Source organism: Temnothorax nylanderi, unplaced genomic scaffold, assembly GCF_030848795.1.
Source record: "Temnothorax nylanderi isolate EJ_2023f unplaced genomic scaffold, tnyl_v1.0 TNYL_tig1066_pilon, whole genome shotgun sequence".
NCBI classification, from domain to species: Eukaryota; Metazoa; Arthropoda; class Insecta; order Hymenoptera; family Formicidae; genus Temnothorax; species Temnothorax nylanderi.
This window is the reverse complement of record NW_027250128.1, coordinates 11,070-30,086: the sequence shown is the minus strand read 5'-3', so window position 1 is coordinate 30,086 and position 19,017 is coordinate 11,070. Positions and strand designations below refer to the sequence as shown.

Below are 19,017 nucleotides of genomic sequence, written 5' to 3'. Positions count from 1 at the left end.
GGTTTGAGAACGCTTAAGAAACGCTTTATCCGGCGCCGTAAGACAAGCGTTTTCCTTCCGTTCAACAAACGTTTTTCTAACAATGCCGCTAGGCAGCGCATCTTTCTCGCATTTAAAATACATCCAGCCGCGAATATAAGCAGACCCTCTGCGAGGCGAAAAGCAGATTTTAACATTTAACGCTCTTTCCGCCGTTTCTTCTAACGACAAGAGTAAACGCCTGTTAAACGCTCAATAGAGGCTGCATGCAGTTTCCAATGATGAAAGCAAACGCTTTCGACTTATTAACAGAGGATCTCTAAATGTTTTAGGCCCGGTCTACAATGGATGTATTGTAGGTCGTAAGTCGTAAGAATTGGCCAATCACAGTTAATTATTCTTCGACCGCAAGAAGAACCCTAAAGCGATGCAATTTCCGCTTTTCAAACGCTTTTCAAACAAATTACTGGCCGTTTTCAAACGCTCAACAAACTCCCGTAAACGCTGTGCAAACGCTGTAAAAATGCTGTGCAAACTTTCAAAACGCTTTACAAATGTCTTTCAAACGCTAAAGCGTTGCAATTTCTGCTTTTTAAACGTTTTACTGACCGATTCTAAACGCTCAACAAACTCCCGCAAACGCTCACGTAAACGCTTAACAAACGCTTATGAAACTTTCTATTTTCGCCAGGGTTTTGCTACAGGGGCGTATATGTCGTCAATTACATTCGTCTGTTGAAAGCCTCTCACGACTAACCTAGCTTTATACGTATCATCGGACTTTCTTGTATATACCCATTTTACATCTAAGACCTTTTTACCTTGTTGTTTATCAACTAGCTCCCATGTCTTATTCTCTTTTAAGCTTTCTATTTCTTTGTCCATAGCTTTTATCCAATTTTCACAATCATTACTATTCAACGCCTCCTCAAATGTATATGGAGTATCTACTCTACAATAATTTACATAAATATTACTAGAACTGTTTTCTGGATATCTTATTGGACCTTTTCTGTCGCGTGTAGATCTACGTGGAATCTCTAACTCTAACTTTTCAGTACCTTCCCCTTTTATTTTATTTTTCTTTTCTTTGATTTCGTTCTCACTTTCGAATACATTGTCACTTAAACTTTCATCTAGACTAGCGTTGCTTTCAGTGTCATCATGATTATACTCAATACCAATACATTTTACGTCTCTTTCTACAATATCAACGTGTCTCGCAACTATTATTTTATTATTTACAAGAACTCTATATCCCACATCGCTATAACCCAATAAGATACCCATATCTGCCTTTTTGTCCCATTTAGAGTCTCTACACTGTTCAGGTCTTTTTACAAAAATTTTACTACCATACAATCGTAAATTTTCTACATTTGGCTTTCTCTTGAAAAATATTTCATACGGAGTTTTCTTTTCTATAGTATTAGCTAACGTACGATTTTTTAAATAAGTCGCTGCACAGATTATTTCTGGCCAAAATCTTTTATGTACATTTGCCTCTGCTAATAGACAACGTGCCATGTTCATTATTGTTCTATTAAATCTTTCCGCTGTACCATTCAGTTCATGTACGTACGCTGGACAATTGTTTATAATTATTCCTTTCTCTTTTGCAAATTTGTAGAAGCGATTATTTAAATATTCTGTGCCATTATTACATCTCAATATTTTTACTCTTTTTTCAGTTAAATTTTCAGATTCATTAATAAATTGAATTAAACAATCAAATACTTCATCTTCAGATTTTATGCAGTAAACTTGAGCTATTTTACTATAATCATCAATAAACGACACAAAATATTTTTCTCCTCTTAAACCCGCTGTTTTGAAGCTACCACATACATCAGTATGAATAATTTCTAAAATATCTTTTGCTTTTGTTCTATTGTTACTGAATGGCAAGTTATGCATCTTATTTTCAATACAAGTCTTACATTTCATAAACTCTGATTCAAGTTCGCTTGGAATGCCCACTAATAACTGCTGTTTACATAATGTATTTAGGTAGCCGAAATTTACATGTCCTAACATTCTATGCCATTTCTCCTTCGAACTCATGATATTCTTATTATTACTGTCGGCTGTATTTACTAACGTTTCTCCGTATTTCAAAGTACTTGTTATTTTGTAAGTTCGATTTTCCTTGTATGCTACAGCTATTAACTTATTATTCTCATCTATTATTTTTGCTTTATTTCCCTTTGAAATAATCGTATTGTTATTTGTTAATTTTCCAAAACTTATTAAATTGGCATTCATTTTTTCGGCATAAAAAACATTACTCATATTTACTTCATTTCGTTTACCAAACGCGTTGAAATAGCTTACTACATTCCCTATTTTCGTTGCTTTTATATATCTATTATCCCCCAAATAAATATTGACTGGTTCTTTAAGCAAAATACTTTTCTCAAAATAATTATCGTTATTAATTATATGATCGGTACACCTGCTATCTAATAACCACTGGATTTCGTTACCTAAACTGTCTTGACTATAGTTACTCTTCGCCGCGTGTGCCGTCGCTATCCATGCGCTCGCGCCTGATCCGCTCTGTTCGCTCGTGCTCGCTCCTTGTTGACCACGGAAGTTACTGCGTCCTCTGCCGTAGTTGCCTCTTCCGGCTCTGCCTCGGCTGCGACCACGTGTTGAGCCTCGCCATGTTCCGCCGTTGTGTCCTGTTTGGCCTCCATCTTGGCACTCTCTTGCAAAATGCCCCGGTTTTCCACACTTAAAGCAGCTTCCCTTTTGACTCTTCTTTGCCGCAAATACATTCGATCTTCTTTCATCATGGTCGTTATTGTTTTTCATTTCAGCAATTTGAATTTTATTCTTTACGTATGCTGCTGTTTGATCCTCTTCTTTTAATGTGTCTATTAAATCGCCAATGTAACTATACTGGCTCGGCAACGTGTTCAACATGTAATTCAATTTTTCCTTTTCGCTTATCTTAGCACCCGCGCTTCTCAATTCATTGACTGATTTTTCGAAATCACTAAAGAATGTTGCTGTATCACTATACTTCTCTAGTTTCATCTTTTCCAATTTATTTCGACACACAATCTGTAATGCCGTAGACTCTTTCAAATACATCTCGTCTAATTTTCTTATAATTTTATAAGCTGTAGTTTCTTCACAGATAAATTCCAGTTGTTTATTTGATATGGCACTATAAATCAAATTTATTGCCTTCAAATCATTCTCATCCCAGTCTTCCTTATCTGCTGTTACTTTTGCTCTGGTTATCACTTCATCACAATGTTTTAACTTTAGAAACATCGTAATTCTTTTCTTCCACATGCTGTAGTCTTCTCCATCAAACACCGGTATCGTGATTTCCTTTCTCTCCATTTTGTCTTCTTGCGTGTTCTCGAACGTTCCTTCGTGTTCGGACTCTCCTTTTATCTATCACTTCTACTCCACTCACACCGATGCTGGATCACCCAAGCAAACCAGAAGAACCACGCTCTGCTATCATGAAAGGATTGTGGATGCGGTAATACTTGGAGTAATATGTGATTTCAGTATAGCAAAAGTTTCTTTAATACTAGCTTAGTGATACAGTATAATGATCAACGTTCCTTCCTCTGCGCGAGTCTGTATAGCTCTGAGAGCGTAATGTACATTTGCTTCGCTCTCCCGCGACACTCACGTGACACACACGCTACACTCACGCTACATCCACGCACACGGGAATACATACGTCTACCCTCTCTTGCGTGCTCTAACTCTTACCATAGTTTCTCGCGTATAATATTATTGAATTTGACTATCGTACAATATAGATGTACATATATTCTAACAGAATGTTTACTTACTATTATCGGTCCGAAAGTAAAAAATACTAGTGAAACTGGGAGACCAATGGTCCCAGCTGAGAAACAATTATTAGAAATAATATGGTTATTAGCGACGCCAGATTCTTATAGGTACACACAGAAAAATATCGTTCTACAGCCAAGAAAAGCAATTACTCATTTTATTTTATTTGGTTTGAGTAATAGTTTTCTTCAACAAAGAATATTTTCTTAATATTAGTTTTAAGATATACTTATCATAAGTATTAGAAAAGCTTATCATCATGTGCTTAAAAGAAGAATTTATTCTTCTTTCAAGTATATTCTGAAACTTTATCTAAGAAAAGCAACATAAGCTTGATTTGAATATTTACTGATTCTTTAGGTAAGAATATGAAATACTTGGCTGTATAGAACAACATTCTTCTAGGTTAGGAGGTTTTCGTGCGCGGTCCGGAGGGGTACAGTTTAGAATATTAAAATTTTTGTCTTCAGATGGACTCGAACTCGGTTCCTCGTGGTTATGAGTCTGATACTTTATTACTAGGCCACATCTCTGATTATATTCTTAGTGCTGCAGTATCTAGTTTTGACAGAAGTGATTCATTGATTTCAAGTATATTCTGTAAACTTTATCTAAGAAAAACCACATAAGCTTGATTTGAATATTTACTGATTCTTTAGGTAAGAATATGAAATACTTGAAATCAATGAATCACTTCTATGAAAACTAGATACTGCAGCACTAAGAATATAATCAGAGATGTGGCCTAGTGATAAAGTGTCAGACTCATAACCACGAGGAACCGGGTTCGAGTCCACCTGAGGACAGGAATTTTTATATTCTAAACTGTACCCCTCCGCACCGCGCACGAAAACCTCCTAACCTACATTCCACTTAGGAACTATAGAATTAAAGAAAATTAAATAAATAAAAATAATATTAATTGTAATCATCAAGAATACAAATTCTTTTTTGAAGTAAACGATTATTCTAGATGAATAAAATTTTTACTTGATTCAAATAACGGATAAACTTCTCTCAAGAAAATGTGATATCTTTATTGAAGTATATGCTTCTCTTCCGTGGACTCTATATTGTAAGTAAACAGAATGTTCGTATTAATTTAACTCTTGAATGCTCCACCTCTCAAGAATCTCGTAAATGACACATGGGGTCTAAAAGACCCCAGCATGAAAAATGTCTCCTTACTCATTGATTTTTTGATATTTAGTTATGAAAATTATTTTCAATGTTGTTCAAGGCTTAGAAAAGAGAATAAAATGCTTATATTGTTAAAATTTCAATTTCAACATAGTATAAAAAATTAAGTAAACTGAGTACTGCTAAGTGTACAAGCGGGTAGGTCAATCACTCAACTTTCATCAATGGGAGCATGAGCTCCATTTTTGGGGGGAACATTTGAAAATATATCGATCTAAAGGGTTGGGGTCCGCTGGACCCCAGGGTGGCATTTAAGGGTTAATATTCTTGTTTCAAGTACTAAACTTGCTAAGATCTAGAATATGTTTTGAGTAAATGTGATACTTATGACGACTTTATGGTAGATTTGCTCATATATGAACTTATCAAATACTTGAAGTAAGTAATATTAACTTGTAGGTAGTATATATTTTTCTGTGTGTATGCTAAAATATATATTGTTTTTTATTTATACATAATATATGAATTTTCGCTCTTTCTGCACATCAAAAGCGAGTAATTCTTTGATTATAAGAGTGTATACTGTATATTATTTATTTATTTATTTAATTAATTAATTAATTAATAATATTAATTAATTAATTAATTAATTAATATATTATATATTAATATATAATGCTCTGTTAATTAATATATAATATATAATATATTAATTAATTAATTTATTTAAGCTATTACTATTATTTATTAAGTTGAAATCCTGGTTGAAATTAATTTAAAATTGATGTTCTTTTATATGACAATAGATCGATCGGAGAAAGATTTGATTTAAGCAAATCTACATTGTTTTCCTGCGTTGTTCGAATTACGACAGCTTTAAATGTCATGGCACTTCAAATGATTCATTGGCCAACAGAACAGGAGCTTCCATTGATAAAAGAACAATTTAAAGCTATGGCTAGAATTGATGGTGTCATAGGTGCTCTCGATGGGACATATGTGCCAATTAAAGCGCCATCAAAAGATGCCGAAACGTATATAAATCGTAAAATGCAATACGCCATAACGCTGCAAGCAATATGCGATGCCAATTTAAAATTCACAGATTGTTATACGGGATACCCTAGTTCAGTACATGACGCTAGGATTTTTAGAAATTCTGATATTTATCATTCGATACGTCAAAATCCAGAAAAGTATTTTCCACATGATGAATTTATTTTAGCAGATAAAGCATATCCTACTTTGAAGTGGTGTATTACTCCATATATGAATCGAGGAAATTTAAGAAAACAGCAAGAGAAATTTAATACACTACTTTCGCAGACAAGGCAAACAATTGAAAGAGCATTTGCTCTCTTATTTGGCCGATTTAGACGCCTAAAATATTTGGATATGAACGGAATCGATTTAATACCCGGAACAATACTTGCGTGCTGCGTTTTGCATAATGTATGCCTAGATTTTGGTGATGATTTAATACGCGAATACGTACAAGAAGGTATGGACGCAATAGTGGAAAATCAACAAGAACAGATTATATACGAGAGTGAAAATGAAAAACGAGTTGGAAATGAACGTCGGGATGCACTGTGTGAGGAATTAAACCGTAATGATGATTGATTATAATATCCTTATGTTTTATTAATTTGATTTTTGTTAAATATTGCGAATTCTTTGAGTACGACAAATAATATTTAGAAATATATAATGTACTTTTATTAATACATATAAGAAAGTAGGATTATACGGTTAAAAATAATATATACCGGGCTAAAATAATATAGTTTTAATTTCGATCACCCGGGCGATTTTTAGGATTAACGCAGTCTACCGCATCTTTGGCACAGATTAAAAAAAATAAAAACTCACGGTTTTTCTTCCCCATCCAAGAAAAACGACAAATTATTAAATCAAATATTGCTTAAATCACTAACACTCAATATGGTTTTTCTTGGATGCGTACTCTAATAATCTTCTTATAATCTATATTGACTGATATATAATTAATTTATGATTATATAAAATATATTATATAAAATAAACAAACCGGACGAAACAAAATTAAACAATCTCACAGCTTTACATTTGTCCATCATGCTTTCATAAGAATCGATACTTGATTGAAGAATTTTCTTTTTTTCTTCGTGCCTAGCTTTCTTCGTTTCTTCTCTTTCTTCAAACATCACTTTCAGGTCGCTCAGAGTCATTGCATTCGCTCTTTTTCGCCCTTTTTTTTATTAACTTCCGCATCACTAAGATTTATCTGTGTGACTGTAAAATAGCAAGGTAACTCATAATAAATAAAAACAGATTCTTAACTATAAACACATTTATAAATAAGTAATATTTGTCATACCTTCGGATTTATTGTCATCTCGTGATGAGCTTGCTATAGCAACAGGAGTAACATTGGGCTTATTTCCAAACAGTTCGTCAAGTTCCTCGAAGTTTTCACATTTTACTGGTGCTGCACCAGTACTTTTGGGACCCATATTGTCTATTTTTTTAAAGTACTTCTTCTTCATATATTTCATTTTTTCTTTGCATTGTGCTGCAACAAAATTATAGCCTTCGTGTTTCATATCGCAGGCAATTTTAGCCCAGATATCGTCCTTTTTTATGCAATTGGAACTAAAATCATCTTTGTATTTCTTGTACAAGTATAGGAGCATTGCTCTACTTTTATCCGTCCACAAGCTTTTCATTCCTTTATCCGGAGTTCTTCCATTACTTTCTTCTAAGACTCTCGGTTTCGTATTCTCATCAGTTTTCTCTAATTGTAAGTTAGAAATAAATGTCGTACAGCGAGACGAATTGGCTGCATCACTGAGATTTATATGTGTGACTGTAAAATAGCAATGTAACTTATAATACATAAAAACAGATTCTTAACTAAACACATTTATAAATTAGTAATATTTGTCATACTTTCGGACTTATTGTCATCTCGTGATGAACTTGTTATCGCGACATCAATATCTTTTTCGGGTAACATAATTTCGTATCCATACGGTTGCAGAATAGTTTCAATAATGTTCTCAGTCAAAGAGATAAAATTAATTTTACCTGCTGTAAAAGTATCGTTTAAGGGGGTTATATTACTTGTTGTATTAATTGTAAACATTTTAACAATTAACTTCGAATTTCCATAAAGCAAGGAAGTAGATATTAAGCATAAAAAAGCGTGTTTGAAAACAGAATTCGTGTCTATTGAGACACGACAAAGGGCAATGTAGATACACCGAACCTCTAATGTATATTTTGTTAACTTACTTATTTTGTCGCGTAATAATACTTTTGACATCTCTGCATCAAAAATTGGAACTCCACCGGCGCCTTCTACAACTTCGTACAAAGTTTGGGATTGTGATCCACATTTTATCGCAGACATGTTTTCGAACTTCTTATATTCTTTCTCGTGACCACGTGTAATACGCGAAAAGTACGTTTCTGCGCATGACAGGTAAACTCTACCTCAGTCGCGAGCAGGGTACGTTGAGGAATGCCCTGGGTAATTTCTCAAGGCTTTCTGAACGCTAGTAGGTAAAGGTAGCTTTTTCCCCGCTGACTTTCTGAACGGGTTTAGAGGCATTTTTACTCTATGGGTAACGTTTACGAACGCAGCCCAAATGGTTCATACTTTTCCACACAAAACCACTGCCTATAGGTTGCGTTCGGAAACGCAACTACCCTGCGTTCCGATTCCCCACCTGGGTGCTGAAAATCTATAGTGCACGTGACATATACTATAGGATTTTTAGCACTCGGGTGGGAATCCGAACGTAGCCCTAAAGGTAGATTCGGGTAGTAGTGGTGGGGGGCAGGGTGCACCCCGGGTGTAAGTAGTTTCCGAACACCAACGTATAGTTGGCAAACAAATTAAAAATTATTTATAATTATCTTTTCTAATCGTTTGGAAATCATTTGGAGAAATTTGGAAAAAACTTTTTAGAGTTTGGAAAACCATACAATAATAGAAAATCAATTAAGCGTATAGTTGGCAGACATATAGTCTAAAAAAATTTTTTTTATTCAATCGCTCCAAAATTATTTGGATAAAGTGTCGAAATATATTTTATTGTTTATACTTTATTTTAATAAAAATTAATTAACAAGTGAACGATTTCTTATTAAATTTTAAATAAGGATGTTTCCCATTTTATCAACTATATATCGACAATGATGAAAAAACGATATTACCATCTGTGGTAATTTAGCTTTTTCAGACCTCAATATATTTGGCAGACAATTATTATTTTTTCTTTTAATAAGATCGGAGCGATTTCTAGCATCTAGGCTTATTTTTAGTAGGTGGTTTTGATGGAAATATTTTGCTAAAAATATTATGAAATCGATGAAAAATGAAATTAAAGTTATTGAAAAATTACTGAATATATTTCAAAATGAATAATAATTTTTCTTATGAAATGTAATATATGTAATACTGTGTAATATAAGGAAAGTTAAATTATACTATTAAAAAGTAATAACAAAATTTCTTTTATGTTAGGTATCGTGAAACGTACGGAATAATAATAAAATGGGGTCAATTGAGAGATAATTTAAGTAAAATATTTCTATCAAGTTTCCTTATGCGTTATGCATTATGTGTTATGCAGAAGTGTGTGCTCCCCGCCGTCAGTGCATACATTGCATGTCTGTCATACTGCCATATAGCATATAGTCGTATAATAATACGCGTAGTTAAAAAGTTTGGAGTAATAAAATTTATAAGACAGAAACATTCATTATTTAAGGAATGCATTAAGTTCAACTGTTATGTAAAAACCAGAAACATGAATCTCTATAGTGCCATAAGTTAATCCAGATAGCACGGAGAATTGAAAAAGAATTCTTTTTAAATTCCCGATTTTTAAAATGTATTCTTTTTCCGTATCCATTTCTGTCCCAAAACAACTCTTAAGAGTTCAGAAGAAATTCTTTTCTATGTCACCAATTCTGAGTTCTTCTTCAGATACAAAAAAAATCACTTTTCTACTCCATAAGAATTCGTAATATATTTGAAATTATGTTTAGATAGTATTCTAATAGAGCTCTTTCTAAGCGCTATTTCGAATGCATTGCGATTTCTTATAGAATAGAAAAATAATTCCTTTGCATCTGAAGGATAAGAAAAAATCCTTCATAATCTGTCCAAAAACAGTTTCTACATCAGAAAGAACATAAAATGTACTAATCCATTTTATGTTCTTTCTGATGCAGAAACTGTTTTCGGATAGATTATGCGAAGGATTCTTTCTTATCCGATGTTACAGACAGAATATTAGGATTATAAACACTAAAATTAGGAATATAAAAATATAGGAAAATATAAAATAGAAGTATCCATGACTCAGGTATATCGATTAATGATTATATTACTAAATTGGTATACAGATTTGAAATATTGCAAGTATCATTAATTGTTATAACAAACAATTCGTATAATATGAGCGACATATATTTATCGTACATACAGACATGCGTAAAATAAAATTTTATATGCAAAATAATCAATGTATAATATGATATTATGAAAATATAAGTGTCCCGAAAGAGTGGTCGAGTAACGATTCGAAATTCTACAAGCATATTGTTACTTCGCAGAAGCAGCGACGATCGTTGTATTTCGGAATTCGGACGCGCTTCCGCGCGTCCCGTTAATGCTTCATCGGATGAGTCTTTAGCGATTGGAAGGAAAACATACGTATATGTACTTCGATAGATATGCATCAATCAATTGGCAGTAAATGGCTTATATAAAATGTGTTGACGCATGAGCTTTTTCGCCGGGGCAACAAGGCGATTTTTTTTCTCCCTTTTAGGCAAGACCGCTCGGATCAACGCGCATAAAAGCACATATATTGTACATTGACTTTCACACATCGTAGAAAAACACGCCGGAAAATCGATCGTGTTAATTAGATAATTTATGTCCCGACCGGTATACGCGTCCAGCACATTTACACGCGATTACATTTTAACGTCTATAACACGAAAGCGGGCTCATTGAGTTCCCTCGAGCGGCCGATGCAAAATAATAATCAATGTATAATAAAACATAATAAAATTAAGTTTTCTTTCATCTTAAATCAAAATTAAACTCATTTTCATACCGTTACAAATAATACGTACATCGCTTGTACAAATCGAGCTCGATAAAAGTAGAAAAAAATAGCGCCAAAAATGTGCTTCCTGAATCCACCTATAATATAATCTAGGTCTTTTTTAACCGGTCACTAGCGTGCTGCAGCCACTTCTTTATAAACGTCCCAATGTCGTTCTTAGGAACGTTCTTTATTTTCGAGATAGTTTCTGCAACATAATGTTTTGTAAGTAGGTATATATTAGATATTGTAAAAGTTAAACATTAATATTTGGTAATCTAAAAACTGAAGAAGAAATGTTGCTTATTAACTCACCGACAATGAGTTGAGAAATTCGAGTAGTTTGAAATTTTAATGTGTTCCTTTGACCGGACCAAGAATACTTTATTGCTAGCTGATTCGACATTAAGAAGCGCAATGTGGCTCTGGTGAATTTACCTGCATCAGATCCTCCGATCATTTTTATCTCATTAATCTGTGAAAATAAAAGCAAATATATCATTACGATTTGAGCATTTGTATTGTAAAGAAAAGTATGACAATTAAATAATCTCTTACGTAGAATTTTTGTACTTCCAAGGACTCGACAAGATTTCGTTCCAATTCTTCGAATTCTTCAACAGTTTGCAAAGGAAAGGACCCCGCACAAAATCATAAGGATTTTGGACCTCACTGAAAATTTCTGAAACTTTGATATGTTACAGGTTATGACCTCCTGATCAAAAGTCCTCATGGGTGCAAGACTAAAAAATGGATAGATTTTGAGATATAGAGGTTAGAAGGTCATCAACTGCCTCTACAAGCGCCACTCGGCGCGCGTATTTTTATGACTGCATTCGTGTGTGTTTGTGTGTGTGTGAGTGTGTGTGTGTGTGTGCGCGTGTGCGTGTGTGTGTGCGTGTGTGTGTGCGTGCGTGTGTGTGTGTGTGTGTGTGTGTGTGTGTGTGTGTGTGTGTGTGTGCGTGTGCGTGTGTGCGTGCGTGCGTGCGTGTGCGTGCGTGTGTGTGAAACACACACACACACACACACACACACACACACACACACACACACATAAACACACACGAATACAGTCATAAAAATACGCGCGCCGAGTGGCGCTCGTAGAGGCAGTTGATGACCTTCTAACCTCTATATCTCAAAATCTATCCATTTTTTAGTCTTGCACCCATGAGGACTTTTGATCAGGAGATCATAACCTGTAACATATCAAAGTTTCAGAAATTTTCAGTGAGGTCCAAAATCCTTATGATTTTGTGCGGGTTCCTTTCGATAAAAGACTCGATCTGCTCTTCTACCATTTCATCTGGCACTTCTATGCCACAATCTTTTATTAAATTAACGATATGATTCAACTTCGTGTTGAGGTATTTGTAATATGTTACAAATCGTTCTTTGGTCAATGGTTCTAAAAATATTAATTTAAATATATATATTATTATTGTAAGATTAGTGTTTGTATTATAAAATTACAAAAAAAAATTTTACAATTCTGTTACGTTAAAAGTTACAAGAAACTCATTGTTTTTAATTATGAGTGTCGCGCAATAAAAATATATACTATAAAAAAATTAAAAACAGAAATTTGTTAATCATTTCTATAATGTTTATAAAGTGTTGCATGTTATTATTGCATGTTGTTTTATTCTATATAATACACATACAATTAAAAATTGGTCTTTATTACAACCAAACTTATCCTTAGATATATTGTGCTTGAACAGGTATAAAGAAGCTTAAGGAAGAAATTAATTATAATCGCTTTACTATTCCATCATCCAAGCAACTTCCGCTCCGAGAGGAAAACTGTTATTGTAAGGAAAATAGAAAAATGAAAATGACTTTAGTCATGACGAATATTAAGCGTAAGTTAATTACTTGTACATATATGTTATACAATGTAATGGCATGCAATAATAAAATGCAACATTTTACAAATAAAATTTAAATTAATAACAATTTTATATTTTTAATTTAATTTCAATTTCTTCAACCATTAAATTACAAACAATAATTTATCACGTGTATAATTACGTTTTTGCACTTGGTGGTATTGTGTCGTACGATTTTTCGCACTTCTGGCAAGAACAGGATTTGCATTTATTTCCAGATCAGCATTTACAGCTTCAAAAACATTTCAATTTTCTTATTAGGAACGTAATACTTAATATGTACACAAAATAGAATGGCATTCTCCAAACCAATTTGCAATGTAATTCATAAAGTCATTTCCATCTTATTCTCGGAAAAACTTCAAGCTACAACCATTTGTCATTCAAAAGACATTGCTAATTGGATTCAGAGATGATGTTTTCTCTTGGAAAACTGTGACCGATGCTTTTAAATTATAAAAAAAGTAGTTGACTTGTTACAGGTCAGATACAGGAGATAGGCAGTACTGGCGTAACTCAACGTAAAGCCTATTCTACAATAGCCATAAGAGTATATGCAGTAAGGAAATTGATCAACCACAGTCGATTATTCTTGGACTATAAAAATCTCATTGACTAATTAGCTTATTGCTTACATCTCACTGCATCTCTTACGTCTATTGTAGAATGGACTTTAGATACGGACGCTTATATAGATGCTTGCTGTAATCAGCTGATCAGTACACACACACATACACGTACACACGTACACACGCACACACGCACTGTCTCCCTCTCCCTCTCCCTCTCTCTCTCGTAAGTCTACCACTTTTTATAACTATTCCTTTTTATAATTTTAATCAGACTTACCTGTCATATTTTCAGTTCTGCGCTGTTTAGAAGGTACAATTTCTGTCTTTTCAACATTTGTCCTTGCAACATTTGTCCTTTCAACATTTGTCCTTTCAACATTTGTCCTTTCAACATTTGTTTTTTCAACATTTGTTTCTTCAACATTTGTTCTTTCAACATTTGTCCTTGCAACATTTGTCCTTCCAACATTTATCTGTTCAACATTTTGGACTTTTACATTTGATGTTTTCTTGCCTGAATGTGTCGACGCTGAAAAAAAATATATGATACAACAGTATGCCTACACATTATCCCAATTAAAACAAAAACATAATATAAATGAAACGCGAGATTTACTTTGTTTTTGCAAAGTGGTAGTAGCAGCTTTTCCAATAGTTTTAGATGTACATGTTGAATCTAAGTTGAACTCTTGCAAAGAGGATTTTTTCCCAGTACAATTATTTTCATTATAGGTCTGTTCTTTGCAGCTGAACTGGCTGCACTAGTTCAGAGTTTATCTTTTTTACACCACATTGGAAGGAAAAGGATGAACTCTGAAGCCAGTGCAGCCAGTTCAGCTGTAAAGAACAGACCATATATGATGCCTCTGTCGGTGATACACATGAGCTTCCACATTCTACAAATTGACTCATGCAGTATTATTCGTTCACAATTATGCCAGAATAACATGCGATTACATAACAATAACAATGCATTTTACATGAAATTACCTGATATATTACTCTTGTCTATTACGTTGACTGTTGAACTTTTTGGTACGTTAACGGTTGTCGATTTTGCATTTACTGGAGAGAGTTCACATTTATCCGAATTTGTAGACTGATAATTAGATGGTGGTAACACAAACGAGTTTGCAGTATATATCTCTTCGGTTACTGCAAAATATATGATATTTAGTTACGTATATTTATGTTGCTATTTTTTAAAATAAATTTCATCGGAAATTTACTTTACATTACCTTCTTCCTCCTCCTCCTCCTCCTCCTCCACCTCCTCCTCTTCCTCTTCTTCTTCTTCTTCTTTTTCTACTTCTTCTTCCGACGCCGACGTTTCGTTCAGAAGCCATGCTGGCTTTCTCCTCTTTCGTATCTTTTGTGCCTCAGATGCCTTAATAGCTTTCTCACACATGTCATCAGTATCTTCATTTGTAGATACGTTAATGCAGTGCTCTTCTACTTGATTAGCTAATTGAAAAGACTCTGCAAAAAGTGTTAGTTTTCATTTGTGTACAGTAAGTTAATATTTTCTAAATATTTAACATTTTTGAAAAAAACGCACCAAAAGGTCCCAAACGTTTACGGCATTCGTATATAAGCCAGTCATCATCTGGACGTAGATAATGCATTTTGTTTTTATAAAATTTGACGTGTTTTGGAGGCCAAAAAACTTTGTTTGATTCTAAATCCATCCAATTTTCTGGTACGAGATTACAAAAGTCGCCGAAAAATACTACAAAGTACTGCATCTGCAAAGTACGATTCCACATCACCTCATATCAATCTTGTAAAAGAGGCATGGCATAAGTAATGTTTTCGATTGTCATTAAAAATCCTTTACGATCAATGCATTGTACAGGCCACATTTGTAAAGGTGACAGATTTTCAACTTTGTATATATTCATATTACTTGAGGGACACGGATAATGTAAAATATCAGATCTCTTTAGAAATTTATTACCAAGAACAACAATCTTATTTTCCATTAATCCAATGTGCTTAATCATCACGATAGTTGCATCAGTCAGGAAGCAACAGTTGTCTGGCCTTTTATTTGATAATTCAAACATGCGGATTTGTAGAATTCGGTGCTCGCTGTGGCAACCCAAAGGAAGTTCTGACACAATTGGCTTCTTGAGTATAGGATACTTCAAAATCTTCTGATTCTTCTTATTTTGAGGATGTATGAATCTAATGGACCGTACATCTTTACATCTTCATTTAAATGAATAAGAGAGTGAATGTTACTCACAACATATTGCTCCCCATACAACGTCTTAAATTGCTGTACAAAATAAATCAGCAATTCTTTAGCATAAGCGTTGTTTCTATAGCAATTTCGGGGATCGCACAATATCCGTACAGCACAATTAAGACTGTTAAAGTGAATTAAATATTCTTCAGGAAGAAAATGTTGCAAAATAATCGGTCCGAGATATAACAAGAAGAACCGAAATTCAGTGCCTTTCCATCGACATAACTCCGACAAGCCTCGAGGTTTTCTATTGAAGTCCTTAGGCACCCATTGCGCTGTGACAATTATGGAATCTGACAATTTTTGTATAGCCTGTGAACTAAACCTCGGACGTCGATGATTATCTAACCAGCTCATTAATAGGGATTTCATGACACCCAAGAATACTACGTGCAGAGAATCAAGGGGAAATTGTCGAACCATATCAATAGACAAACACTCAAACGGTGAAGTTCCAATATGGTGTTCTTCGTTCGCTCTGCTTCTGAAAGTATCGTCAGTTCGTAGCGGTGCTGATTCAGAAAGAAAAACCATTCGATCTCGAAATTCACCTTCCTCAGTACATTTGTCGCAGCTAAAGTATCCATTGAACTGTTTGGTACATTTAACATAAGACCGTGCAGGACTGTCACAAACTATGCATCGTAAAGTAACATTATATCGTATTCCATTTATGACAATTCCTTCATCTTGCAATTGTCTATACTCATCGATAAACGGTGTCAGGTAGTTATGAACTGAAGATGGTTTCATGTTACCATAATAAATCCCAATTATAAATGGTCTATTCAAAGAAGAATCGACAAGCTTTCCTAAAATAGGCCACAAACATGTTCCAGTAGATTTCGCTATGGGTAGACCATCGATATTTATATCAAACAATAATTCTACTTCGTTGATACAAGTTGAATCATGCAGCTGCTCTTCGATCGCTTTCTTCAATCCATAATGAAGATATTCTCTAGGCGGACAACAACCAATTTCGAAATTAGAAGTTCGAAGTGTTCCCAATAGAGTTCGAGAATCTTGCGGCAAATCGTTAAATCCTGCTTTTCTAAGCAGTTTCAAAAGGCGGTTTAAATGCATGTGTTTGATTTCAGACTGTACCGCAAATGATTTCAATTCCTCAGCGAAATTAAAAGTATCCTGAATAAACTGAGGATCATCTTCAGATTCTTCTTCTGAAGAATCAGTCTCATGTCTACTGTCCATTATATCTTGTACAATTTGATTTTCATGATCCACCTGAATGTCCTTAATATCAATGTTGTCTATAAAATTATGTGTCTCTTCAGATTTGTTATCAATTTCTGTTCTAAAATTGTTTCTTTCTTCAGGTTGCCTCTGCCTAATGTAACAAATGTCAGGTTGTAGCTCGTTTGTAATCACTAAAGATGAATCAAGAAGATGTTGATCCTTTGTCCATTGGGCAGCGAGTCGACGAAAAATCTGCCGTTTTGACAGATTGGTGTACCTTTTTCGATTTTGCATTTTCCTATAATTATTATAATTTTAAATATCTTTGAAAATTATTGTACAAAAAAAAGTGGAGAAGAGGGAAATATGGAATCCTACTTTGTTTTTGAGTAATTTCTTGTACTACATTATAAGCTCAATTTTTTTCATTCTTGATATGCTTAGGTGTTTTAACTATTCTATTGGCCAATTCTAGCTTTCAATTTATAATTCTTCGCTTACAAGAAAAGCTGTATAAAGATTATCGAAAAGTGAGCAAATGAGTCATAAGTCGTAATGTGCTGGTAATATGGACCCCACTATTTTTTGGATGCAAAAAATTAAAAAAAAATCACAAAATGTTGAATGCCTTTCAAAAAAGTAATTTATTTAAAAACAAAGTTATTGTAAAAGAAATATATAATAAAAAATATATTGTTTTATCAAAACATTAATATATAAGAAAAAAATTATCTAAAGACAAAATTTATTTTTTTTATCTATCGAAAGAACCACACATTGCATAAATCACACATATTCTTCTTTCTTTGCTCTTGCACACTCATTGTGACTCCAGAAATTACATTGAATCCACGTAGATATTGACCCAGCACTTTGGAAATCCATAATACAAACATTGTCATCTTGAAAAAACAATAGCAGCTACTACAAAACAAAAAGAACTAAATATTTTTAAACGTAAAAATGTTAGAATTTAAATAACATGATATATGTTAAGTGTCTGGTTCTAAAAATTACCTATTTCAAGAGAAATAGATTAATTAATCTGCCGCCATTAAAAATTAACAAACCTAATGCTCTTACCCCTTAGAGGACAATGTAACAAACAAGTTCTAGTCACTTTTAAAGTACAACTAAGTGTTTTTGAGATATGAAGGAGTTCCATATATATATTACCATCTTCTCCTCTAATTTATTATAAAATGTATACACCATATATATATAAACTATTTTTCATGTAATCCAAAATTATAAACCCTGGTAACCATCTCCGATAGAAAACGATTAAAAACGGCTATATCTGTATCGTTTTTAATCGTATCTTATCGGTTCTATCGTTGCATATTTAGAAGACAGATAAAACATTAATCGAATCAAATCGGTTTCTATCGTTTTAGATTCGAATAAGAAAATAACTATACAAATTTTATAGTTATGAATCGTTTTCTATATGTACAATTATTGCCCGTCTGAATCAATCGTATATACACGATATAATATATATCGTTATTTATGGTAATAATTTTACCGTATGCATTAATACGGATATATAAGAATAAAATGATAGACATCTCATCGATATTTATATGACTTAACCAAACCGATATATCTATCGTTTCTTATCAGGATTTTCTGACATACAACTTATCATCTTTTTTACGGCAGCAAATCGGTTCGTTTTCTATTGTATATCAATGATATAAATTGAATTGTTTGAAAACCTTCTACTTTATATATGTTTTTATAAGGTTAAAACAATAGACATCTCGTCGATATTTATACAACTTAAACGAACCGATACATCTATCGTTTCTTATCAGGATTTTCTGACATACAACTTATCATCTTCTGTACGGCAGCAAATCGGTTCGTTTTCTATCGTATATCCATGATATAAATTGAATCGTTTGAAAGCCTTCTACTTTGCATATGTTTTTATAAGGTTAAAACGATAGACATCTCGTCGATATTTATACGACTTAACCAAACCGATACATCTATTGTTTCTTATCAGAATTTTCTGACATATAACTTATCATCTTCTTTAC

The 19,017-nt window shown here is 33.4% G+C and overlaps 3 protein-coding genes across 3 annotated transcripts; 1 reads left to right on the top strand and 2 right to left on the bottom strand.

The window, feature by feature from the left end:
* The first annotated feature begins 5,683 nt into the window (after nt 1–5,683).
* On the top strand, nt 5,684–6,570 carry LOC139786528 (putative nuclease HARBI1). The gene has a single exon (XM_071725684.1). The coding sequence runs from the start codon at nt 5,833–5,835 to the stop codon at nt 6,568–6,570; it is 738 nt and encodes a 245-aa protein (XP_071581785.1). The 5' UTR covers nt 5,684–5,832.
* LOC139786527 (uncharacterized) lies at nt 6,561–8,608 on the bottom strand. The gene is made up of 4 exons (XM_071725682.1): nt 8,224–8,608; nt 7,879–8,019; nt 7,307–7,795; nt 6,561–7,221 (listed from the first exon to the last, which is right to left on the bottom strand). Exons 1-4 carry the CDS (start codon nt 8,339–8,341, stop codon nt 7,154–7,156), a joined length of 816 nt encoding a protein of 271 aa, XP_071581783.1. The 5' UTR covers nt 8,342–8,608; the 3' UTR covers nt 6,561–7,153.
* Nucleotides 8,609–10,310: 1,702 nt separating this feature from the next.
* Nucleotides 10,311–17,264, bottom strand: LOC139786529 (uncharacterized). The gene is given in 10 exon segments (XM_071725685.1): nt 10,311–11,265; nt 11,373–11,532; nt 11,616–11,729; nt 12,356–12,465; nt 13,092–13,181; nt 13,799–14,050; nt 14,138–14,282; nt 14,588–14,676; nt 14,761–15,000; nt 15,080–17,264. Coding segments are annotated over 10 exon segments (1,506 nt in total). The 5' UTR covers nt 15,288–17,264; the 3' UTR covers nt 10,311–11,167.
* Nucleotides 17,265–19,017: the final 1,753 nt, after the last annotated feature.

What these genes read in the sequence shown, in the direction of transcription:
- LOC139786528 (XM_071725684.1), top strand. Translation starts at nt 5,833, where the DNA reads ATGGCACTTCAAATGATTCATTGGCCAACAGAACAGGAGCTTCCATTG.
- LOC139786527 (XM_071725682.1), bottom strand. Translation starts at nt 8,341, where the DNA reads ATGTCTGCGATAAAATGTGGATCACAATCCCAAACTTTGTACGAAGTT. An exon ending in ATTATTACGCGACAAAATAA is followed by an intron (nt 8,020 to 8,223) that starts GTAAGTTAACAA and finishes ATACTTTTACAG; the next exon opens with CAGGTAAAATTAATTTTATC. An exon ending in AGATGACAATAAATCCGAAG is followed by an intron (nt 7,222 to 7,306) that starts GTATGACAAATA and finishes GCTATTTTACAG; the next exon opens with TCACACAGATAAATCTTAGT.